Below are 26863 nucleotides of genomic sequence, written 5' to 3'. Positions count from 1 at the left end.
TCTACTTTCTCTTTTCTTCCCTTATAATATCATGCCAGCTCAGAGAATCAGCTATCCCCTAGATGCAAATTATTTACAGATTCTTATCTTAAGCCCAGAATGCTCCTCTGAACTCCACAAGTTTATCCTAGTCCAACTTTATGTCTTCCAGTTCTATGTCACAAAAGTACCTCAGATTTACCATTGTTAAAATAAAACACGTGCCTCCAAAGTCCTCTTCCAATACTGCACCATGATCCATGTCCATGCACATGCTGTAAACCTAGATGTCATCACTGACAATCTGCTTTAACTCTCTCCCTCTCACACCCAAACCTCCCAGTTCTATTACTTACAAAATCTATCTGTAGTGCATTCACTTCTCTCCATCACTACTGCCACCACTCAGGCTTCATTCCATTGTCTCATGCTAGGATTTCCCCTAACTGTCCCTAACTTTGTCTCACCATTGAGTTTTTCCCTCTCTAGTTCAGTCTCTGAGATTTTCATTTTGCAATAGAAAATTAATTGTAACATTTCCATTTTAAAAACATTTCAATGGATCCTCATTTCTCTTAGGATAAAGAACAAAAGGTATTATAAGACTCAGCAGGATCTAACCTGAATCCACCTCTCTATGCCCTCCGAGCTACATCCTCATGGGATTTTAGTTTCGTGAATTTACCTTGGACCATTCTGTATTTGAACTTTTGATCATTCTGTACCATCTGTCTAGAACATTTCTGTCATTCCCCACAAATCCCAAATTAACTCTTTCCTCAAATAGCCACTCACCTTTGACTTCTAAACTGAAACCTTCCCTGACCTCTGATTAGATCAATTACCCCTATATATGGTCTCAACAGTTTTTAGTCCATAATTTTCTTATATGTTTAAGACGTTTGCATAGTTATAAACACATCGCTAAGGCAGCTATATATATAATTTCCCCTAGATTTGCCAAATTTACCATTTTGTTACTGAGTTCTATTTTCACTAAAAGTAGAAATGGGTAGAGTAGCTAACTCTTGGGGATTTATGCCTCTCCTGCACTAGGCAGTCAAAAACATTTTAGGGTCCTTCTCTTGCATTAGAAATTTGCAACTTACCAAGCTTTTTCTCCTTTCTCCAAACCAGCAATGGCATGCCCAAACAGAGTTTAGAGAAAAAATAACTCCTTACCATAAAAGTTACCTTTTGTTACCAACAAAGTGTTGATCCTAATTTTAATCTCATGGAATATTAAGGAAGGTAAGATGACTCTAATAGGAAGAATAAAGTAAGGAAATAACATGTCCTACAAATTCATATCAACTAATTCATATGAACTGAAAGAAATGGCTTGAAATAAAAAAAATCACTTTTGAACACATAGATCAGTTTTATATATGGGTAAAGTTAAACTTTACACTTGGCCTAGCTCAAGCTTGGAGTTTAGGCTCCAAATATCCTTTTCAAAATAGACCTTAACTATTAAACCAATAGAAAAATAAATAACTTGAGAATCAATATATATGGTAAGTCCTTGACTACTTATTAAAGTCAGCTGTGTTGTCCCAGCATATTAGATTTAATTAGATAAGTTAAATCTAACCTTCAGAATTTTAATTAGACTAAGTAAAGTTTTACTAATTTCATTTAATATGTTATCATCAAGGGGCCCACCTCTATATAATTATATGGGATGGTGAGCTCTGGTCTTTGTGGCAGTCCCGTTTCAAATTGAAGCAGGATTTTTAGATGAACAGTCCATGTTAGCATTCTGAAACTCATTATTTAACTGGGAGGTCAAAATTTGTCTCAGAGTTAAGTGATGAATGTCATGCCTTGCATAATTTTTTGATTTTTTCTTGGCATAGCCATTTATGTATACATTGTTTAAATCTAATTAATTAACCATAGGAAAACCAAAGCAGATTGAATGATCTTTCCAGCTTCTGTGTTTAAGGTTCCCAGTTTATTTACCCATGTGTCATCAGACAAGTTATTACTTGTCTTAAACCTCATTTTCCTCATTTGTCAAGTGGTGGATGATATTGCTGATTTGTGGGTGGCCTCTCCCTTTAAGTGTCCACTAAGTTCTCATGACAATCTACCAATTTTATTGCTCCATATTTAACATTCATTTCCACAATCTGTGGCCAAACACATGTGCCTGATTTCTCTTAGTTCCAAGGCTTGTCTGGGGGGCAGTCCTACTGATGCCTGCTTGTCAAGGTGTTCTGTTTTTTTGGCTGCACAGTGGCACGTGGAAGTTCTTAGGCCAAGGATTGAACTCCAGCCACAGCAGTGAATAACACCAGATCCTTAACCCCCTGAGCTCCAAGTGAACTCCTGTCATAGAGTTCTTAATTGCTAAGCAATTGTCCTAGAAAAAAATGTGCTGGTGTGGTCAATACATGTTAGGTCATAGAAGCATGGTCGTGGTTAAACACATGGGCTCTGGAGTCAGACTGCCTATGTTCAAATCTTTCCTCTCTGGTTCTGCTGTTGCGCTGCCAGGGCTAGTTAGTTAACCACCCTATGACGTCCTCAGCTGTAAAGTGGAGTGTTGGGGTGATTATTACTACATCAGTTAATAAGTGTGGTGTCCTTTGAAGAACACCTAATATGTTCTCTGTCCCTATTAACTAGTAGTAATATCAATTCTACGGTCTTAGCCAGGCCATTTTTGTCTCTGGGCCTCGCTTTACTCACCTGTAAAAGGGGAGAATACCTACCTCATAGGGTTTTTGTGAGACTTAACTGAAATGTTCTAATACCTTTAGGACATTGTTAATTTAGCTAATATGAATTTAAGCCTTTATCACTTCAATTAACAGACATGATAAATGAATTAAACATTAAACAACAAATATGTTAATATATTAAGCCTCCAAAATCGGTGCACACATGATGAAGTGACTTTGTTTCCAAGAAGGTCTTGCTTTAAAAAAAGAAAAAGTAGGAGTTCCTGGCATGGCTCAGCGGAAACTAATCTGACTAGCACCCGTGAGGACGGAGGTTCGATCCCTGGCATCACTCAGTGGGTTAAGGATCCAGCATTCCCATGAGCTGTGGTGTAGGTCGTAGATGTGGCTAGGATCTGGTGTTGCTGTGGCTGTGGTGTAGGCCAGTGGCTACAGCTCTGATTCAGCCCCTAGCCTGGGAACCTCCATATGCCACAGATGCAGCCCTAAAAAAAAAAAAAAAAAAAAAAGAAGAAGAAAAAAAGAAAAGAAAAAAGAAAAAAAAAAAAGTAGATAGTCTGAAAGCCCCATTGGTAAGTCCAAAGAAGTTTAAAATTTTACAAAATGCTCTTAGTCTTCATTTCTATTTTTCACAAACATGATATGGTTACTATGGAATTAATTTACATTGGATACTTACTGGCAGCTTTTTCTCTTGTACAATCTGTTTGGCACTTTTTTCCTTACCAACCAGAGTAAAATCCTACCCTATAAAGTCACAGAAGTTCCATTTGTCATCACAACTTGCTTCTGAAGGATGGCGGCATTGCTAGATTTTCTGACCTGCATTTTGCTCCCAAAATGTATTCAAATAGAATGTTGAAGCACCTCAAGATACTTGGTACTAGAACCTGAATAGCTGCACGGCTGTTTCATGAGAAATTTGGCCTTTCCCTGAGGGAGCTCCCAGTTTTTCTACACAAAAACCAAGTGAGCAGTAACATGGGGCAAAGAGCTTTTTTGCAGTGTGTTCACGAGAGACAGATTTACTTTTTTAGATGGTGAGGAGTTGTGGGGTCTGGATCAGAATCTCTCAATTATCTTGGCTAGAAGGGAGGAAAGCATAGTTTCTGTTGATAAACAGGACAACCCTTCAATCTTCACAACTGTATTCTGATAGAAAAACAAATTGGAAGCATTTTTGTAGACAGCTTCACCTAAAAAGAAATTAGCAACCCACTCTAGATCTCTGAAATCAATTCTGGTCCCTCCCTTCATTTCTCCCACTGAATACTTAACAAAAAGCTATGTTCTCATTTCTGAACTTGCCGACTGCTGCAAGTGGCACAGCCAGGCACATAGCTTCTTGTGATATGTGATAATGCTGCATGAACTAAGCTAGAAGACTAGATGGCTGACTTTATGCTATCACACCATTAAGAAACATAATGGGAGTTCCCGTCTTGGTTCAGTGGTTAACAAATCCAACTAGGAACCATGACGTTGCAGGTTTGATTCCTGGCCTCGCTCAGTGGGTTAAGGATCTGGTGTTGCCATGAGCTGTGGTGTAGGTCGCAGATGCAGCTAAGATCTGGTGTTGTGCTGTGGCTCTGGCGTAGGCCGGAAGCTACAGATCTGATTAGACCCCAAGCCTGGGAACCTCCATATGCCATGGGTGTGGCCCGAAGAAGAAAGAAAGAAAGAAAGAAAGAAAGAAAGAAAGAAAGAAGAAAGAAAGAAAGAAAGGAAGGAAGGAAGGAAGGAAGGAAGGAAGGAAGGAAGGAAGAAACTAACTTTCTATGGTTCTGATACTTTTAACCAATTTAGTCATTTGCTCTTTTCTTTCTCCCAGAGTGGATAGAATATATTTCTGGGAATCCTTTCTTTATTTCTAGCACATATTTTTTTTTCATAATGCTTTGCTTTCTTTTTCTGTTTTGTAATCGCCTTTTATCGTTGTTACCAAAGTTTTATCCCTTTTTCCCTGACTCCCATTTCAAATATAGAAGGAAGAAGTATATAAATAAAAGAAAGAGAAAACCTGAACAAACTCAAGGAAAACTCTGAGACTGCAATACTGCAATACTCAATTCATTAAGAAGCTGGAAAATGAAAGAGAACTCTACCACCAATGGATTAAAATACCATTTCCCAGGAAAGTCTTACACCATTCTACCAAGGTAATTTGGTCAATAGCCACTAAAATCATTTTTTTATATATAAAGTCTTAAAAATCTAATAGTAAATACTGCAAATTATATAACTATTTTCATCTCCTTTTTCCCTGAATAGTCAGTCTATATTTGGAAGACTGAATTTATAGCCCGTATAAATTATAAGGACTGATCCTTCATTGTTTGCAACTATTTCACATTTTCTAAGTTTTTCTCATCCTTTAAGACATCAGCTCCTTCTAGATGTCTCCCGTGACACCCACATTGGGCTAGAACACTGTATTTCTGCTTCCACAGTACTTGCTCTGTTACATGTACATTATCTATTTTCTGCATCTGTTCTCCCACTCTAAAGTAGGGCTTTATCTCAGTAATCTTTCTATCCCCAACATAGCACTAGAAATACAGGACATGAGAATACATGTTTATTGGATGCTGGCTGGAGAGTCTTAATGGATGGGTCAGATGTGGATGAATAACAAGTGTTAGTCTTTCTCTTGCTTGTGTGACATTGCATGTGCTATTTTCTGCCTGAAATAGTGTCTTCCCACCAAACAGTTAACTTCTTGTCATTCTTTAGGACTCTGCTTAGAGGTTGCTACTTTCAGGGCACCTTCCCTGAACTCCTAAACTGGGGGTGGGAGCTCCTCCCCTGGCTTCCCTCGCCCATCTGATCTTTGGCATCACAGGACTCCACTCCAACCGACTCTACCTGTCCCACATCCCCAACTAACTACACCGTGTGAGAGCAATGAGATAGTCAGCATTATCTCCACTGAATCCCTGAAACACTGTCTGGCACTATGGTGCGAGCTCAAACGATACTGACAATATTTCAACAAATCAACAGACAAACATAATCTCACATTCATATTAAATTTTGTTGAAATAAAAATGACACTAATGTCCCATTCTTGTTTTTAGTTTTCTGAAAGAAAGAAAAAGAAGAGTGGACAAATATGGAGACTAATAAAAATGGAGACTGATTTCCCTGATAGCTCCTGCAAAATAGACACAAAGATAAACTCATGAATTTTCTCCTGATTCTTCATCCTTGAGGATGAATGGCAGGATCATTTGTTTTGTCATCCAAGCTCAAAGCTCAGAGCCATCTTTCACATTTTCCTCTGTCTTGATCCCTTCATTAAAGCAGCTGCCACTTCCTACTACACTACTGCTCTAGTTTGTCTCTGAATCCATTTCCACCCTCGCCACCTTACTGTGGAATTTTATATTTGCCTATAGCCAACTAACAGCACAATGAGTGCCCAAAGCTTTTCTCTGCAGTGCTCCAATTCTTCCAACACATGCCTTCAGAAGCCAGCTTCTCTGAGAACTGTCCCAAATTATGTCACTAGATTGCTACTAAATGTAAAGGCTCCAACCATCCATAAACTATGTATAAATGCCTCTGCTTGACCTTCAAACCTTTCACAGCAAGTTTCACCTAAATGCCATCATATGGGATAGAGGAAATGAAAACGTGTTTAGTTTTATCCCAAGCAAGTAAGCACAGTTTCTAACAGGCAGCAGATAATCAATAAATACACGCTAAAATGGTCAAAAAAGGAAATGTGGGGATGAAACAGATGATATCATGCTACCTCCTGCATAAAATCCTTTAATGAATTTTCACTGTCTACAGATATGGTCCCAACTTCTGAGCATCACTTGATTTTATCCACTTCTCCCTCACCATTCTTGCCCGGGCTCTCTGAGCTCCAGCCTTATAAAATTGCTTGCTTCCTTTGCTACTCTGCCTTTGCATACAATTTTCTCTCTCTGATTTTGTGTCTGCCTCTTATTTGTCCTTCCAGATTAAATTCAGAAACTTTCTTGTCCCATTCCATTGTGCACTAGCTACTCTTAAGACAGAGTACGAAGCCATCATTAGTACAGAATGCATCTAGCTCTCTGTATCCCCCATTCTATGGTAAATTCTTTGAATACTGGGATGCCATCCTCTTTTTTGTTCTCAGGGTCTACCATAGTACTCATATGTAATATACTTTGGTGAAAACACTTTTCTGTTCTACTGGCTACAATCAACTACCCTAATACAACCAACAAACTACTAAATTGCTGGATTTAATTTCTACTTCAGACCCACTGGCCTGTACACCATATTCCATTCAAAACAGGAAAAAAAAAATTACATTTTCTAACTTTCATGTTTTCCCTAATATCATTCTGAATTCATTGAAATTTCTCCCATCGTTCAGCACACATGGGAAACAAAAGGGTCATATCCTCTTTTTACTTATAAAATTTCCCAAAGTTTCCTTTAGCTTTGTAATATTTTCTGAGACAATTACAGTAATAGTTGCCAAACAATAGAGTTATTCAGATCTTTAAGTTATTCTATACACCATGACATAAACTTCTTTAGAGTAAGAATAATGTTCTATTTGTCTGTCTCCCCTAAATTACATCATTCTTGAAACTTAACACCACTCAGTGTTAAAGTAATGAGAATGTGTGTTACAACAAACTCTAGAACCCAATGCAATGAAAATGGAGTAACAAGACTGTGAGCCTCTGAAGAATTTTTTATTCCATATACAGTAATATATTTTTTATTAACCACTATCATATCGAGATTTAACTTTCTTTTCTTGCTCACGTGCATTTCTAACCTTCAGCCCTAACTCTTCAATCAACTTACTTTATATTCTCATTGGCAGGTACTTCGGGCAATTGCACGGTAATCATGCCATCCAAGTTGGTCTTCCCAATGAAGGCAGGCTTGGTACGTAACACATCTGGAGCAGTCTTTGCTGTCACTCTGTGCTGTAGTCCACCAGCACTGTTGCCACGATTTGTCAACACAAATGAATAGGACTTCTCAGGCTTCAGGTTGACGATCAACTTCTGTGTAGCTCGGCCATCCACTTCTTCCACCATTTTCCCGTCATCATAAAGAATCTAGAGAGAGACAACCAAAGAGATTAAGTTCTCAGTGAGGCAATGAATATTTTCTAAACTAATGTGTTCTTGCTTTTGGAAAATATATATAGGTCATTTCTAACTGGCATTTCCTAAGCCCATAAGTACTCATAAATTCTAGAGACTGCATCTATTTTCTTTAGGTTCTACTGTGTAATGATATAATGTTTCTAAGTCTATCAAAAGTACATGAAGAAATGTACAATAACTTATCAATATTTAACCTGTCAGGTGTATGTAATCTTAATGGAATGTACCCCAAAATGCTTTAGATTTTCAGTGCATTATCCACACTGCTTATTTCCTAAACACATCCATTCTCATTCCTAAATACATTTTTACTTTCAAAAATGTTTCTATGTTCTTTATTTCACAGATGTGTACCTCTTGCTAACATTTCTCAATAGCTCTCAATTGGCAAACTAAAGTTTAAAATACACAGATAATTCAGGCCAATACATGAATTATTTAAATCCCAGGACAATGCATTATAAATAGGTAGAAACCATGCAAATTTCATTTTCTGATGGGGAAAAAAAAAAAAGCACTAGCTTAGATGTAAAAAGTTCAGCAAGTGCTAGGTCACCCACAAGCAATGCTAGCCCTGGGTTTGAGCTCCTCTCTCCTCTCTAGATGGGAAAGGTCATACTGCCAAAGAGGCAGACTTAGTCAGTCAGGTAAAAGCCACAAATGCGAATGGCAAGTATGTGTGGCTGAATCAAAGAGTGCTTTGTAAAGCATGCTTTGTAAGTAACTTTCCCAGGTGAAGGGCCCCCTCCATTTTTACCCCTGATATCTTACAAATTAGGAAGAAAAACTTACTTTGAAAGGCATGGCAGAATTATAATTCTCCGGAATCTCCCACGACAGTAGCACTGATGTCTTCATTACTGCTTTGACATGAAAATTTTTTGCAAACACTGCTGGAAAAGGAAAAACAGTGTATTTACACTACTCCTAAAAACCTATGACCTGTCCTTTTTCCACTGTGAACCATGGGGATTAAGCTAGATGCCATCTACTTTGATCACAGAGAGAAGTGTGCTGTGCCTACCTGTTAAAAGCATTCATTTTATTACCTCATCCTCATAAAGATTTCTCCTTTCTCTCCAATTCAGTCAACTATATTGTGTTTCCTTACCTGAGAGCATTGGGGTGCTGTCAGCCAGACCTGCATGGCATTCTATAACTGAAGTCTAAGGCATCCACAATGTATGAAGTTTTACATACTTTACCTTTTCGCTTTGGCTGAACCTATTAATATGAATGGGCCGATGAGTTATTTATAGCTTCAAAATACTGATTTCCAAAGACCGACATTCCTTTCTTTAAAGGAGAAAGGCCGTAAGCAGACAAATCCTACCTTGATCCACAGGCAGTGTCCTAAACTGGACACTGGGACTATATGGCCCGGGCCCTTTGCTTGTGTGAGCACGTACTTTTACATCATATGTGGTATCTGGTTTTAAGCCACTGAGTGTCATAGTGGTGTCAGCTGGAATAATAAGCTGCTCCATTGGAAGAAGAGGGGTGTTGATATCCCTATACAGAAGTGTATACTTGGTGATAATGCCATTTCTCTCGGCCAAGACAGGTGGCTGCCAAGATAACTGGACGGAGGTTGACGTGGTGCCTTCTGAGTGGAGGTTTTGAGGGAAGCCAGTTGGGACTTCTTCTGGGACAGAAATCTCCTTCACCATCTCCTCCCCGAAGCCCACTTTGTTTCTGGCTGAGAGCCTGAAGATATACGATGCTCCTTTGTGGATGTCAGTTGCTGTAAAGTGATCTTCTTTTTCAGAGAACTCCAGAGTAGTGAGAGGCTCCATATCCTTTCGGCCAAATTTTAGACGGTAGCCCTGGAGGGGTCCAAATGTGTCCACAGGGGGGTGCCACTGAATGAGAGCAGTATTCATCTGAGTGTGGTTAATCACAAGTCGGGGTTTCCCTGGAACTGGAGCACAGGGAATGGAGCAGTAAGACCAATGTACTTGGATGTTTGCATTTCAATCACTGCTGAATGGGACCACCACACCAGGGGCATTCCCAGTTCTTTACTTAGAAAAAAGCCAGTGCTTGGTCTATATAGCTTTGTGAAAATATATTCCTTCTCATACTCTTTTAAGGTAGGGTGAGATATTAGAATTTGATAATGGACACAAAACAGGAATTATTATTGAAATAATAATTTAAGGGAATATTTTAACATCTTCACATTTCAAATCTTCACACATACAGGTTCATGCTGCAGAAAAAATGAATCTGAATAAGGATTAGCCAATTAGATACAGTTAATAAGAATAATAATTAAAATATATTTAATTATTGGGTGAATGAAATGTACTAGGCACTGTACTAAGGACATTACATGTAGTTTCTCATTTGATTTACATCCTTCGCTTCTGATTATGTACTCTGATTAGTTATTATCTTCACTTTGTATAATAATAAATGAAACATAGAGAGAAAGAAAGCTGAAGTTAGATGGGTAATATGTGAAATTTAAATGGGCCTGTCTAAATCCATAGCCCAAACACTTAACCATATTGTTAAGTTGATTATACATTTAAAAAAAATAATGTTGTTTAGCTTACTATGAACCTAACTTATATTTTTTGTTTCTACCACCTACACCAGCCATCCTCATGAAGTTCTGCATCTAGTAAAATGGGAATTTTATAAAGACCCACCCCACATTTTCACTATAAATTTAAATGAGAAAATGCATGTAAAAGTCTTAGGATAATATTTTATATTTCATCAATAATAATCATAATTTTTAATAATCAGAATATTAAACTATTTGTGGTCAGCGGATAATTTCCCAGTAAGTATATAATTATACAGTTGCATAATTTTTTTCTTTTTTTTTTTTTTGTCTTTTTTGTCCTTTTCAGGGCTGAACCTGTGACACACAGAGGTTCCCAGGCTAGGGGTCTAATTGGAGCTATAGCCACCAGCCTACGCCAGAGCCACAGCAACACCAGATCCGAGCTGTATCTGCGACCTACACCACAGCTCATGGCAATGCCGGATCCTTAACCCACTGAGCGAGGCCAGGGATCAAACCCACAACCTCATGGTTTCTAGTCGGATTCATTTCCACTGCACCACAACAGGAACTCCCAGTTATATAATTTAAAGTTAAGTAAGTTAGACATGTAAAGTGTTATAATATACTCAATGTATTATCACAACTGTTTTTTTTTTTTTTAAATGAAGAGTGATTATTCCTGTAATTTTCAGACAAGAACAGTGGTAAACAACACAGAGCTAGGAGTTTCTTTGGAAATAGTCCAAAGATGGGCTAGGGGAGAGGAGTAATACCAGAAACAAAACAAAACCAAGTTAATAGAAAGGGGAAAAAAGATGGTCAAAAGGGAGGGAAACTTAACTAATGGGAGAGACACAATGAAAAATAGTATCATTGGGAAATAGACAGAAGTTCAAAAACAGACAAAAAACTAGAAAGATGCTGAGCTAATACTTGGACTATTAACTTCAGAAATTTTCTTGTTAACTTGTTCATTATAAATTTCAGAAAGTGGGGACCCCAGGGGTGGTGTGCTCTGTTCAAAAACACATTTGTTGAGATATTTCTATCATTAACCCATGAAGTATTAGTTTTGTCTTATGTTCATAGTAAATGGGTTCACCACGTATGGGAAAAATAGTTTCTGAAGTTCTTAATGGTGCTTAGATAACACATATATAGGTTGACCCAGAAACCAAACCAATGCAAACCAAAAGCTATAGTCTCAATGTTTCTCATGAAAAACCATGTCCAGATATCTTACTAACCAAGAAACTCTCAGAAGAAGCCCATTCACAAGTTGGAGAGTGTCCGAATTATTCCATTTACTTTTATTTTAAATCTATTTAAAATTAGTTTCATTGAAAAATCACATTTAAGGTAGATGTCAGCAGATACCCTTAATTCCTCTTCATGTGTGTACAGCATTTACATGAACTGCCCATCAAAATATCGATGACATCAAGAGTTGAAACACTTGAGACTGCTGAGAAAAATATGGACCATTCAGCAGAGAATACATCCTTCAGTAAACCAACCTCAGTTGAAATTATTTGGTAGAAATACAACTATTAAGCCTCAACATTTTCCAGGGGCAATATATTTTATTAAGTACATTTCTCAAAATTTTTTCAAAATTCTGGTTACAAGGAATGGCATCATAGTAAGTTCACTGTGCATCTTGTTTCTATAAGATGCATGTAAAGTGAGGATAAATGAAACAATTTTAAGTTATTTGCAACCAGAAATATAGAATGCTTTCTAACAATGTTTTTCAGGCATATTTTTATTATCTGGTGTTTCACTTCATAATATTGCTATGGCACAAAACCAAAGAAACTTATCTGGCAAATTCCAAGAAAAGACAACTCATGACCTTACAAAAATGCACACCTATTCTTCTGTTATAGTCAAAACTTAGATTGGACAAGTGTCTTTTATTTTCTGATACTGGCATGCCCTTTCTCGTTCTGGGATATAAACACCGTGGGCTGGAATCATGAGATCAAAGTAATGCTCTAGAAGTAAGAGAATCGGTTTTGATCCACTGGTTCCTGCTGCTGTGCCAGAAGCACCTGGTCTGCTCTCCACTGCCAAACTTAAGAGAGCCACTCCTTCCCTTGAAAGAAGTTTCACTAAGCCCGAAAACCATGAGACAATCAGCCTGGAATCACCAAGATGTGCAAGTGAAGGACTAGAGAGCGAAATGGAAAGCTGAGGCAGCTATAGGAAGAACTGCCAGCACTCCTTTAGGAGAGGCTAGCCACATAAAGGGAACGCCTGAAGTCTCCACAAATGTGTGATAGCAGATGACATATAAATAAGCAGGGGTAAGCATCGTGGACAGTTAGTTGTATTTCATCTGTGGAGTAACAGATAGAAAAAAGAGAAAAAGAATTGAGAGTTCTACAACACCACAGGCACAGCTAAAAACAATTCTCTGAGAAACTTTACACACTGGCAATGACAACCACTCCATTTCTGTCTTCCAGAAATTCTATGTATGCAAACTTTACTAACTTCTCCCTTTGAACAAAGACTTATACACTGGCACACAGGCATCTGGGTGGGAAAAGAAAAGATGGATAATGCAGAGTCCTTGTCCTCTGCGCGATTCATACTTGAGGTTGGGAAAATGCAGAACAGTAGGTGTTGCTGTACATGGAGTCACATTCAAGGTTTTTGATGCCTTAGGGCTACTGTGTAGACTGCTTTTAAAGGTCACCTGGTAGCAAGGTCAGTGGGTCTGAGTACTCCAGCTTAGGAGATGGAGGATTGGCAAAATCAAAGACTCTTAAATACTTACTCTGGGGAGACTGGAGGTCACTTGTGGCAGTGTTTTAGTTAACTTCATGGAAGATCAGAGAGGACCCAGCAGCATAGTAAATAAACTAACTCTAATTTATGTCATGGCATATAATCTCTTCTCCCTTTTGCCTGTTTGATTCTTCTTATTCCCTCACTATATTCTTCCCTCTTGAAAATCTGCCAGGACTTCAAAAAAGGCATGCATGTGCTGCTGCCCTTTACTTCTATGCAACAGCAATCCCTGGAGATCAACCAAGGCACTCAGTCCCAAGAGTTCAAATGTAGCTTCAAATTAACCTAGCACCTAAGTAGCAACAATCATAAATGACTGACCTAAGCCTATTACTTCCAAATTCTCCATGTCATAGCCATCTTTTCTACCATCCTTAAACATAGCTGCTCAGTACAGTAGTGAAATTTATTTAAAAATATAGAGAAAAATTCAAGCCAAAATGTTTGCCAAAAGATTTGCCAGTTGCCTTAAACTTCAACATTTCAGGCAGTGGACCAATTATGATACAGAAAAATGGGAGTATTAACAAAAAATGGCAAAAACACCATCATCACTAAAATAGAAAAGCCAACATTTTATTCAAAAGCATCAGGTTACATGAATCCTACATGGATTGCCTAAGTTAGGGCCAGTACTCTTTATTTCAAAATATGGTTGTTCACAGAGTCTAGGAACAATATATTATACATAAATTCATCCTAAACCTAGGAATTACATTATTAAAATAAAATTTCACAAGAACTCCTAAATTCTCCATAGAAGCTATAACTAAATACCCTTATAATTGTGGTTCTTAGGAGTTTGCAACTGTTAGATAAACTCAGTAATTCTTCATCGTCACATAAATACAAGAATATTGTGTGGTAGTATATAAAATAAAACAAAAGTAAGGTGTTCACTGATTTCCTGGGGATAAACCATGACTCGGCAACAGCTTTTTTTTATTATAGGTTAGCAGCAAAGAAAACTATAGAGGCTTTCTCTTAGAGGAATTACATATCTGAATTCTCTCACCTCTAACCCAGGATCAGCAGAGGTCTTGAGGGATAAATGTGTAGCCATCTAAATTACAAGCATTTCCTCAATACTCATGTCTCCATTGATAAAAAAGATCTGATACTGTGAATGCAAATTCTAGAATAAGTCTGTATGGGAGTAAGACCTAACAGTCTAAAGAATCTTCTGTATGGTGACTAAAAAGTGATGAACTAATCTTGGTGGCATTAAAATAGGCAATACTATCCTTTTTTCTAGGATTCACATCCGTTGCCTATAAATCCTCTACTTTTTCACCCATCTTATAGGACCCCCATCTACGGGGAATAGGAGTTTGATGCTTCCTGGAAATCATCTCAGGCTTATAATGACACAGTTAGGAATATGGTTAAAGGAAATATGTTTTCTTCATTCTGAGATTCCATTTCAGGGGGTTACCCTTGGTTGTCTACATTCCAAGAGAGGCTGTTTCCAAAGCCAGACAGCATGTTCCCTTTAACATGCTCTGTATCTCCTATGCAGGATACTGACTCAAATTGATACAATGGTATTTAAAAAAAAGAAAAAAAAAATGGCCCAGAAGATTTTGCCTTGAAGAAGTTTTGCCATCTGTAATCCTGCTGCTTGAGGCAGTTCCAGGTGGCGGGATATGAGCGAGGCAAATCTTATGACATTTAGACAAATTTGGCAGTGAGCACAGCACCCAGGAGGGTACTCAGCATCACAGCTGTTCTTTGCTTTATGCCTTTACAAAGAGGTGTGTTCCTAAAAAGTTGTGTGAGAAGTGATTTGGGAGGAGTAAATCAAATCATAGTTTAAATGTTCCATGGGAGATTTCTATATAAAGGGATTGAAAGAGAATACTGCAATTATCTCTTAATTTATTGTTTTTTACAATGTCAGGTCTTCTTTCATGCTGGTTTTTCCTAAAGTGGCTGACCAAAGTAACTCTAAACAGTGCTAAGAACCTTTGTTCTTCAGATAAGAGTAATCCGATATTATTATTTTTTGCTTTTCTTCATTCTCTTTTCTATTTCCTATCTTTTGTGTAATTTGTCCTCTCTAGAACCTCCATAGCAAGCGGTGAAGTGGACAAATGAAAACAAAACAAAAAAAAAAACAACTTTAAGTCATCAACCCGATTCAAGATGGCAGCTCTTCTAATGGGGATTTTCATTGCAGAGGTTGAAGCTGTCAAGTGATTTCCCTTAGTTGATGATCAAGTCTCAGCTCAAATATCCTTTCTCTAAGATATCTTCATCACTCTTTCTAAGACAGCCCCTAGAAGCTGCCCTATTCTTAAGTGCCTTCACACCTTTATTTTGATTATTTATCACTTCCTGGCATTTTATTTTATGCTCATTTGTTCAGTTGTTAATTAGCCAGTCTTGGCCAGAAAAATAACTTTCAGGAGGCAGAATCTTTCTGTTTTGTTAACTGTTTCATCCCAGTACTGGAAATAGTACCTGAAACATAGCAGGTGCACAAATAATATTTATTGAATGAGTGACGGAATGATTTGGGCAAAACAGATTCTTCAGTTATTTTTACCTTCTGAACTAAATATCAAAAATCACAAAAGGTGACCATAGCTTATTTTCTTCTCTGATAGAAGCCACCCATACCATTTGGAACATTACTATTATTGCTGCCCAGAACATATTCAAGACACATGTCTGCACAGATACGGTACCTGCCCCAGTGGTGGACACCAGTTTGGGTTTGCTGCGAGCTCCATCTCCTTTGGTGGTGTAGGCTGTGACAGTGAGGGAATAGGACGTTTCAGGCTGTAGCCCAGAAATAATCATGTCCTGAAATGACACAATAGAATAACACTGCTTCAAATCTGTGCCACAAGGGCCCTGAGGGGAAATCGAGGCATCCTCCTTCATTCTGCGCATGCGTGAACATTCCCTGCAGCCATGCCAAGCACTGGACATTTCATGCCTAGAGCTCATGCTGTGGGTGATCTGTCTTCATGCTGACAAGGAAGTGTGGTCTTTGGCCATCCTAAGAGGCAACTCTAAGAGGTAGTGCTTAGAACCCCAAAACCTAGAGCCAGACCTCCTGTATTCTTGATTTTAAATTTGCCTCCCCTTATTTATTAGTTTGGTAATAAAATGGCAAGTGAGTTTAACCTGCCTATGCGTCAATTTCCCATTTGAAATTTGGAATGTTAGGACCCAGTAGGACTGCTAAAGGAGTGAATGAGTTTTATCAGTTAAACAGTTAGAACAATGTGTGGCTCGTAGTGAAAGTCCATAAACTAGTGATATGCCAGCAGTTCTTCCACTGTGGCCTGGCTTTCAGCCTGCTACTGGGGCTGATGCCAAACAGTAAGTTTTATCACCATGTAAAGATTTTGCCAAATGGTTGATCTGTTGGACCTAGATATCCGGAGAGCCAGAGAAGTTTCTAAGGACTCAAGTAATTCATTATGGGTTAGTCATACAGACTATGAACAAAAATCATCACACACTAAAGAGAATTTTCTGATGATTTAGAGGCCAGGCCATAAAACCAATCAGCAGGACTGGTTCTATCACATAAAGAATATGTGTTCAATTAATTCTGACAATTTAGAAAATGTTAAATATTACAAACTACTTATTAAAACTCTTAGTATTCTCTTAGTAAGGGCCCAAAGCTATAATGGTTATAAAAATAGATAACTGGAGAACTGTTCTTCCATACTGGAGGTTACATGATTCTTCAGATAGAATGCTGGCTATTAATGTGCTCTGGTAGTTTCTTTGGAGCACCACACATACACAGCAATTAAAAAACCCTTTTGATTTTTAGCACAATTATGTTTTCAAATTCAATACAGATAAATTTAAGAAAATACAGAATGCCATTGTCTTACACATCTAAAGACAATTCAAAAGTGAGAGTTCAGTGCATGGATTAAATTGGTGGAGGACAGTAGGATATTGCAGTGTGAGGATGTAATGGGCACCAGAGAACCCAGCGGTTGAATCTGATCCCAGTGATGAGAGTTTTTCCTCAAAAGAGTGGGAAAATCACCAATATGGAAATTCAAGAATTTCAGACACCATTCTGAAGATCCACTGGAAACGGCATTCTGTTAGATGAATAGGCGAATTTTAGGATAGGAATTTTATGTTCAGGACCTTGGAATGGTTTTGCTAAGATTACAGAGAATATAAAAACCAAGTGAACCACCCGCAAGCAGCACTTTAAATTATGGTGGACACACTGACTATTCCAAAAATAATGATGGGTAAATGCTGACATTATTGTTTCCATGGTCCCTCTCGTGTCACAGAATTACTGATGAAAGTGGGCAAGACTGGGAGGAAAAAGAAGCAAGACTTGGTTCCATCCCCAAATCATGTGGCAAGCAATTGATATACTCTGAACCTTAGAAGTTTCTCATTTAAGTGGGGTTAACCACAACATACCCTAACTATCACAAGGGTTGGGAGAGGATAATGTAAGGGGTGCCATTTGAAATTTTCAAGGCCTCTTTGGCAGTAACATCTCAGCTGGATGAAATACCATCTGCCTGCATCACATCACCTCCAGGCTGTGGGCGCCCTTCCTTGGTGGGTTCCATCCCCACTGTGGGGTCCTGTGACTGACATCAGGGCCACAGTTCCTCAGGTCTCTTTGTGCTCTCCGATCCCATCTGCCCTCTACTTGCCCCTGCTTTTTAAAAGCTGGCATTCCTGGATGTTCTGCCACAGGCTCTAGTCTGCTGCATTTCTCTCTAAAACTTAAAGAATTTTTTTCAGCCTATACCCTAAATTGACCTCTAATCCCGATCTTCCCCCCAGGGTTCCAAAGGCATATATATTGTAAATATATGTTGGAGATCTTCCCTGGACTGTCCAGTGTTACCTCCAGTTCAACTTAACTAAAGCTTAAATGTCATTCCCATGAGCAGACTCCCCCCCCCAGCTTACATATTTTAATAAATGGTAGAGCATCTTCAAAACCTATGAGCTTAGACTTATAGTTGCCAAGGGGGAGAGGGGGAGTGGAACTGATTGGGAGCTTGGGGTTAAGAGATGCAGACTTTTGCCTTTGGAATGGATTAGCAATGAGATCCTGCTGTGTAGCACAGGGAACTATGTCTGGTCACTTATGGTGGAGCATGATAATGTGATAAAAAAGAATGTATACATGTATGTGTAACTGGGGCACCATGCTGTACAGTAGAAAATTGACAGATCACTGTAAACCAGCTATAATGGAAAAAAATAAAAATCATTGTATATATATATATATATAAAAACCTCGGAGTTCCTGTCCTGGCGCAGTGGTTAACAAATCCGACTAGGAACCATGAGGTTTGGGGTTTGATCCCTGCCCTTGCTCAGTGGGTTAAGGATCCAGCTTTGCCATGAGCTGTGGTGTTGGTCGCAGAAGCGGCTCGGATCCCGCATTGCTGTGGTCTCACATAGGCTGGTGGCTACAGCTCCGATTAGACCTCTAGCCTGAGAACCTCCATACGCCACAGGAGCGGCTCAACAAAAAGGCAAAAAGACCCCCCCCCAAAAAAAAGAAGCAGCAAAAAAAAAAACCTTATAAGCAATCTCTGATCCGTTCTTCAAATTCTTAGCTGGTTAGTATGCTTTTGTCCACTCTTCTTAAAAAATATTGACCACAACAATCCCTTTTTCATTTCTGATGCTCAATTTTTTTAATTTTTTCCTACTCCATGTCTAATTTAGGAAACAAACTTTTTATTTGCTTCTTGGTCTACTATATTTTTCTCTCTCATCTATCCACTAAGTTATTGACTTTAAAGTTGCAGGTAATGACCCATTTAGTAGGTTATAAAATCAATCTAGCCATTCAATATCAGAATTGTGTTTTTTAAAAGATGGAATATACTTGAAATCAAAATATTAAAACTTGCATATATTGAAAGGTAAGGTATTATTTTGTAAAATATTTATCTTAAACATATGCATGAATTGGTCATGGCATACAGTGCATTTCTTACTCTGCTCGTGGACAAATATGTTTATAACACACTACTACGCTGTCGATTTTGTGAGAAATGACAGTTTGACCATCATAACTACCAAGGTTCCCTACAAGAGCCCTGTGCTTTGGCGAAATATATATATTTATTTTTTAATAAATGAAATATACCTCCTATAGGCCTCTATCTTATTGCTTTTTTAAAATAATTTTCTATATCTCTCCATTAGTGAAGAATTAAAGACCAGTTCTTTCACTTGACACTTTAGGTTTTTTCAGTGTCACATTAAAATTTAATCTCTTAGCAGTATTTAGTGCTAGTTTACTAGTTTGAACCCTTCATTCCTATCAAATTGGGGATCTCATTATTACCTATTATCACATTCTTGACTGCCTCAATGACTTCTGTTGTGCTCACCTCTAAAAAGTGCCCACCTCCAACTCCCCAACATATGCACAGGCACAGACTTTTTTTACTTTTTCAATCCCTACTCATCAGTTAAGTTCTTGCTAAGTTTCAGGACTTCAACCTTCACAGTCCACTGTCTCTAAACTCATAGCTATTACTGATATTGCCACTCAAACATGAATTAATTACACATTGCTTGAGGTCACTGCATGTGCTGTATTTTACGGAACTTTTTCTGAACTGTGAATCCTTCCTAGCCACCTGAAGTGTAAACACTTAGAAGGCAAGTGTCACATCTTGCGTCTCCTATAGTAACTAATACATAATAAACTCTCAACTAAAAAAAAAATGGTCCACTCATTCACGTATTCTAGGAAAATTCTTCCTTTAATAAGATACTTTCTGCAAATTATTCACAAATAATTTGTATGGGTACAACAGAAAATTGCCATTTCTATATAGAGTTAATTAGTGCCAGATCCAGCTCATGCTATATACTGAATATATAACCGAGGATCAGGACTGATGAACAGCCTACAACAAACTTGACATCTCTGGCCTATGATGCCTTCACTTAAAGCATCTAACTGTGTTGCAAGGCAGAGTTAGTTGCAGCCACCAAAACAGCATGAGCTCATGACATTTTTTAAGCAATCAATAGCACCAGTCCAATTTCAGAGAACAAAAACCAAAATAAAAAGTATACCCCATAGTGAAGACACTTAAAAAAATAATTTGTTAGTTCATGCACCCAAGCAAACTGTCATGAAATATTACAAATAAGTGAAAGAGGGCTATCAGAAAAACACAACTATTTATAATCCTTTTTTGACAAAGCAGCCAAAAATTACTCACATGTTCAGTAGTATCATCAAATTCCCACTGATTGAGATTAAGAAGGTTGGGGAGGGAAACAAAATAAAAAGAAATGAAGAGAAATTTGTAGCCTGATAAAGGCAATGGTGCCCTCCTTAGATTAAAAAAATAATAATAAGCAATTTGAGAGGTGTGTACAATGAAATTCCAAATAGCATAAGTGTTAAACACTGCCCCCTTCATTCCCATTTGAGAAGTTAAAAAGTAAATATGTTCTATATTGTTACCACTGAAACCAGCTAATTTTTTTCATTTGTATTTCACTAGAATGAATCAGTAAGACACAAGAAATACTTCTGCACATCACATTATGATATTTATTTTGACTTCTATCTAGGTTGACAATTCAGGTCACTATTTAGATTAATGAATATTTATATTAAAATATATAGCTCCAATGATATCTTGTAAGACATAAAAAGATTCAATAAATAGTCAGAGAACATGAAATGAGCAAAAAAAATAAAAATAAATAAAAAAATAAAAAAATAAACCCCAAACAACAACTCTTAGACAATCAGCAAAATAATAAAGAAAAGCCAAAGTAGAAGAGGAGGAAAAAAAGATTTGGTTGACATGTAAGGCATTTTTGTGTCACATAATTTCATTAACTATCATATTCCCAATGAAAAGAGTAACAGAACTCATCTATACGTTTATCTAAGAACCGAGGAAAGACATCAAACACGATGGTCCTATCATTTCATTTCTCATAATTACAGACTTACCAAATAAAACATAGGCACCAAGGATCTTATTGATTTTTATACTATAAGAACCTTCCGTTTTATGGGCAGTTCAAAATAAATACTTAGAAAAAGCAAGTCAATGGGATACTATGAATCTGTGACTACATGTATAGACATGGCCTTCAAACTAAAACCATACAACTGGATTTGAGGTAGGTATGTTAGTCACTAAGCCAGATCACTTAGTTAGAATGTTTCAGAATGGAATCAAACATAAGCACCTTTGTGAGATGACTATATTAAGACTTTGGGACAAATACAAAGTAAAGACTATGGGGTAAAAAACAGGGATATTTATTTCCCTGTTATTTTCTCAGAGAGTAAAAAAAAAAGGCAAAATGTGGCAACCTAGTACAGCTGTTTTCAGCTTCATTGATAAACATCCCCACTTTCATGCAAAGGAGAGAATTTCTGATCAAAATTCCTTCAGATTTTCACAAACTCCACCCATTTTCACACCCAGCATTCAATCTGCTGGATGAGCAAAACACTTTCCTATTCATAATATCCAGTCACTATTGGAACCAGTATAGGAAAGCTAATCCATGTGTTTTATATGTAATCCCCATCAGGGCAGTTATTAATTGAAATCTTCCTCTCCCTTTGGGAAAAACAGGTAATGGTAGATTTGTTATGGTACCATCTTCTAATCACTTCTAATTTATAAAAACACATTTTTGAAAAATTTGAAAGTTCTCTTTTAAACACCTTATTATAAAATCAAGTTGTGACTACACAGTTGTAATTGCTGCCTTAGGATTGATAGATTATCCCACATACTCCACTACTCTTAGTTTTCTTAATTTGTCTCAACAGAGACAAAAATACAAAATAAAATACTATTTGGATACCTTTCCCAGAATAAGAAGGTTTGTTCTTCAGTGGAAGAATTCATATATTTAGAAATTAGGTCAACTTAGTTCCAAATAGTTTTAGCTCAGCAGAAAGTAGATCCTATCAGTAAAACCTCTGTTTAAAATTCTTTCCTTTGATTAATTTAAGTCAATCAGTACTTTTGCAGTCAGAAAGGCAAACTCAGATATAGCCGTAGAGAGCTGAAATTATATATTTTAAGAAAACAGTTATATCTGTTAATCAGATGTTTCATTTTATTATAATTCACTTCCTTGCTTGAAGTCAACTCTGATTGGGAAGGTCAGTATGGAAAAGAAAAAAAAAAAAAGGTTGAAAAAAAAAAGGAGTTCCCTTCTGGCTCAGAGGGTTAAGGATCCAGAATTGTCCCTGCTGTGGAACAGGTTAGATCCCTGGTCCAGGAACCTCTGCAAGCCACAGGTGTGGCAAAAACAAAACAAAAACAAAAGAACAACTAAATATGTACCATGTGTTTTAAAAACTAGACTTTTGTATAGGAGTTTTAAAGGGCAAAAAAATTAAAATGGGACTCATTTTAAGGTACAGACTAAAACAAATGTATCCCATAAAAACATAAGTATGAAATTACAGAGGCTTACCTGTGCATCAGCCAGCATGACATCCTTCAGCATGGGCTGGCCCTTAGGCTCACCATTTTCCATCCTCACATAATGCACCTGGTATCCTCTTATCTGGCCATGCTGTTTATTGGGCACGGGTGAGCGCCATGAGACTTTAACAGATGTTGAGTTGACAGCCTCTACCTCGACTTTGCGAGGAGGACCACTAGGAACTGGAACAACATCATTGGATAAAAGAAAATTATAGGCACTTGTCCCACCCAGTCAGCGCATTTTCTTTACTTATGTTAAAAAAAAAAAAATAGGCAGACCCACTATGTTTCCTTTGTGGAATACAAACATTTTCAACCAATGAAAATGCTCAACCAATCTACCTTTTAAGAAAAGATCAAAAAACATGACCGATGCCAAAAAAAAAAAAAAAAATGGAAGAAAAAAAGAGTATCAGAGAAATAGAAAAACATGTAAAAAATGTACAAAAGCCAAGGAAGATGCTTTGAGGTTCAAAGCATTAAAGCACAAAGAAGTATAGCATTGAAATAATAACAAAAACTGGTTGTTGATTGCTGTGTGTGTTTTTATAAGGTTTCTTTTTAGCAGAATAAAAAGATTCTTGATTATACGAATTTTCTTCTTTTTTTTCTCATATCAAAGGTATCCATACAAAAGATGCTAAAAACTGAATGTCGAGCATTAGTGTCTCTGAAATGTGCAAGACAAAAAGGCAACAAGAAGATAAGAAGGCACTTTTGAAAAGTTAACTTCAAAATGTAAAAGAAGTGACTATAAAAAGCCAAGAAAAATGCAGAAGACTTTAGATGGAAGTACAGAGAAGGACCCAGATTGCAAGGTCACAGGAGCAAAATGTTCTTTTAAAAGGAAGCAAATTACTGTGTTGAAATTGGAAAAAAAAAAAAAAAAATGCCCAGGCCGTAGCAAAGGTAGGTCTTTGGCAAAAACTGAAGTCATAGCGATGCTGGGTTAAAAAAAAAAAAAAAAAAAAAAAGAGGAGCAGAGAAAAATAGATTACCGTTAGCCTATCAAAAGACAGCAGACCGAGATTGTGTCGGAAGGGTGCAAACTGACGTAGCAGAGGCAACATACCATCTTCATCGGTTCGAATCAACACGGACAAGCTCTCAGGGCCAGGGCCGACATCTGTGTGGGCTGTCACAGTGATGCGGTACTCAGTCCATTTTTCCAGCTGTTCCAAAAGGTATTTGGTAGTGTCCGAAGGAATTCCCAAAATCTCATGAGGTTTGTCATCTTCTCCATCCACTGCAGTGTACTTGATGGAATATTCGGTAATAATGCCATTCTGTTTTTCCACTGGTGGAGGTTGCCAACTTACCAAAATACTAGTGGAACTTGGGCTGGTGCAACTAATGTCTTGAGGAGGAGCTGACGGCTCTTATTTTGGTAGTGAGTTAAAGGAGGGTTTGAGTGAAAGGACAGGAGTGGTTGGAAAAAAAATGATAAAACAAAAGAAAAGGCAAAAATAAATAAACGAACAATAAGGACAACAAAATGAAAATAAGGCTTTGAAACTTAAAATAAATTTTTAAAGATAAATTTATGTACCTTGGCTTAGTAATATGAATAAACCAAAAAAATGAATAAATGACCAAAAATAATTGTTAAATAATGGGTGGGGGGAATATGTGAAAATGAAACCTTGAGATAATAGAGCCTCAAATAAAATTACCTACCTGCAATTTAAATTCTTCTTCTAAAACAATCCCTCAGTATTCCCCAGCCCTACTATACAGACTATCGAACTTCAAAAAAGCTGCAAACAGTACAAGATTTATTACATGAGAGTCTGATGATGTTTCACAGATGCTGTTTCAAACTTACACTTCTACATTCTAGAATGAGGACAATTCATACATAGTACTCATTTGTGTAAAGGTTCTTAAGCATGGAAAGTTGTAGTAACTGTCAGAAGCGCAATAAATGTAAAACAGTCCCCTCTAACTATCTGAAAAATTGAGTCTGCCTGACCAGTTTTAATGAAAAGTGTTAACCTAACATTGATTACAGCCCATATACAGTCAACATGCAGAACTGATAAGGGATGAAAATGCATAGTCCAAGATTTACCTACCCGAGGGTTAATGTCAGGCTGGTTGATTCTGACTGTAACTTGTACTTACCCTATGTCAGCTTTCAGCCATTTTAAAATTATAACTCTTCTTGAGACATCATTGCTAGTGAAGAATTAGATTCCACCAGCAAATTTTGTTAAAATCAATAAAAATAATCTACCCCTTATGAAATGTCAATAATACAGCCATTAAAAAAGAACCATTTAAAAAAAATATCCTGAGACCATCTGGAAAAGATATGACTTATCTTTCACTCTGTACATAATTCTTTTCATTTTTGTACATAATTATTCCTATAAAGTAGGGTTTACATAAGATTTCAAAGATAAAGTTTCTTGCTGCCTATTTTAAAATAAACTGGTGACCTTCCGAGCAATTATTTTCCATCATGTAAACCAAACATATAATTATTTGAAAAAAAGCAGTAAAGAACAATGTAATTCTAATCATAAATTATTTTTAAAGTTAATAACATATATTCCTAAAGAAGAACAAATATATGGGAAATATCTAAGGCAATATATATGGGAGAATGAGTAAATCATTTCTAATTTTTTGTATTTGAACATGTAGCTTGGGTATTTCTTTACACTTTGTGAACCGTAATATTATCTGCTGTATCTGATTATTCAGAAGATTATCAGTCTTCCTTAATTTACGTTTTGTATTCTTCATTATAGACAATCAAAATGAAAAGCTCCCTGTGCTGACAAAAAGGAAATCCTCATAAAACAGCCTTGCAAATTCAGAGTAAGATTTACAAAATCACTAGAACATCATTTTTATTGATTCTGAGTATAGGTTCTTATATTTCAAATTATGAAACTATTTTATAGGCATTATCATTCATAATAAATTGAGTTGTGCATGTGATAGCAAAAGCTGATTTGTACTTCTTTTTAAAAAGCTGATTTGGTTTTCACTACCTTCAGACCTCTTATTCTGTGAGATTATATGTAACACCTTGAAATTTTTACTTTAATAAAATAAAAAGTAGAAAAGCTTTTGATGTGGCTATAAAAAGTCCATTCTGCCTTTATGTATGTAATATGCATGTTTACAAAAAAGTCAGGTTTGTAAACCACACAAAAATATGATATTGAAGAAAGTCACATTTATTTTAGTTAAATGTCTGATTTTAAGAATTAGCTTCTACACTATTACTTATTAGCCTGTCTGGAATTCAAGGCATGTAATACTGCATTGATTTGCATACTTTGGTTTTAAAAGAAAGGAAATTTTATGGGAATCAACTATAATCACTAAGGGATTAAGCAATAGGATCCTAACACTTTTCATATGAATAATCATGTGTTGAGGATAAATTTACATTCTATCATCAAAAAATCCCTTAAAGATTTCAAGTTTCTATGGAAAATGAAATACTGGAAGACTTGCTTATATGAAAGGAAATTCATTTTGTAAAAATGAGGTAAATTTCATATTTGCTGATAGGTCTAAAAATCAGGTTAATTGCACATCCTCCTTACAAAATTCAATGTATTCATACTATACATGTCTATGACATGTCATTATATCAAAAATCACATAAAATGTAAAATGTTTTAAAAAGCTAAGGAAATAATTCCATAAAACTATTCAATTCAAGGTAAATGGACACTTAGCTGACTAATTATAGAAACATTAATAAAGAATAAACAATAATACTCTGAGCCACCAAATTTTCCATTGAAAACAATTTACCTTGTAACACTCTATGCAAAACAATCTTCCCTGGACATAATGAACCCCCACTGTGATAAACACAACTATGCTTTAGGATAACAGTTTTAAAAATAAATTGAACCTGAGTGGGGAAAAAAATACAATTTAGGATTGCAAATATATCTATGATTATTCCACTGTTCCTAGACTTATCCAAACACAGATTTCCTGTGAATGTTCCAAATTTCTCATGTACTACTTGCAAAGTTAATAACAAATTAGGAAAATAAATAATGTGACATAAGATTTGGTTATCAGCAAAGTTTAAACCTATGTGCTCAAAAAAAGAAAAAAGTTGGTCTTTTGCTGTCTCTTTAGTTTGCTAAGCCTTACTCTGATTATTTGGCAATATTCTCAATCTAAATTTTGCCTAACAACTTTGTATTTCACTAAATGGGGCCTGATCTAACTCTTTTACCAGTTTCCCCTGGGGTCCTCATTTCTCTAAATGTCTTTCAATGTAGAAAGTGG

General features: G+C 36.8%; 1 protein-coding gene across 14 annotated transcripts in view; it reads right to left on the bottom strand.

The window, feature by feature from the left end:
* The window catches only part of PTPRD (protein tyrosine phosphatase, receptor type D), a 2180605-nt gene that overhangs the window by 170143 nt on the left and 1983599 nt on the right, over positions 1–26863 (bottom strand). For 7 of the 14 annotated variants that reach the window (XM_021074310.1, XM_021074296.1, XM_021074327.1 and 4 more), the window contains 7 exons: positions 23664–23969; positions 22578–22771; positions 20336–20362; positions 15809–15926; positions 9132–9719; positions 8591–8691; positions 7488–7747 (listed from right to left, as the gene is read on the bottom strand). In XM_021074310.1, the coding sequence (XP_020929969.1) occupies positions 7488–7747; positions 8591–8691; positions 9132–9719; positions 15809–15926; positions 20336–20362; positions 22578–22771; positions 23664–23969 (1594 nt within the window). The remainder of the gene's footprint in view (positions 1–7487; positions 7748–8590; positions 8692–9131; positions 9720–15808; positions 15927–20335; positions 20363–22577; positions 22772–23663; positions 23970–26863) is intronic. The other 7 variants (XM_021074366.1, XM_021074373.1, XM_021074352.1 and 4 more) reach the window with 4 other exon arrangements.

The sequence above is a fragment of the Sus scrofa genome, chromosome 1, assembly GCF_000003025.6.
Source record: "Sus scrofa isolate TJ Tabasco breed Duroc chromosome 1, Sscrofa11.1, whole genome shotgun sequence".
NCBI lineage: Eukaryota > Metazoa > Chordata > Mammalia > Artiodactyla > Suidae > Sus > Sus scrofa.
The sequence above is the reverse complement of the archived record's forward strand: the minus strand, read 5'-3'. Positions and strand labels throughout refer to the sequence as shown.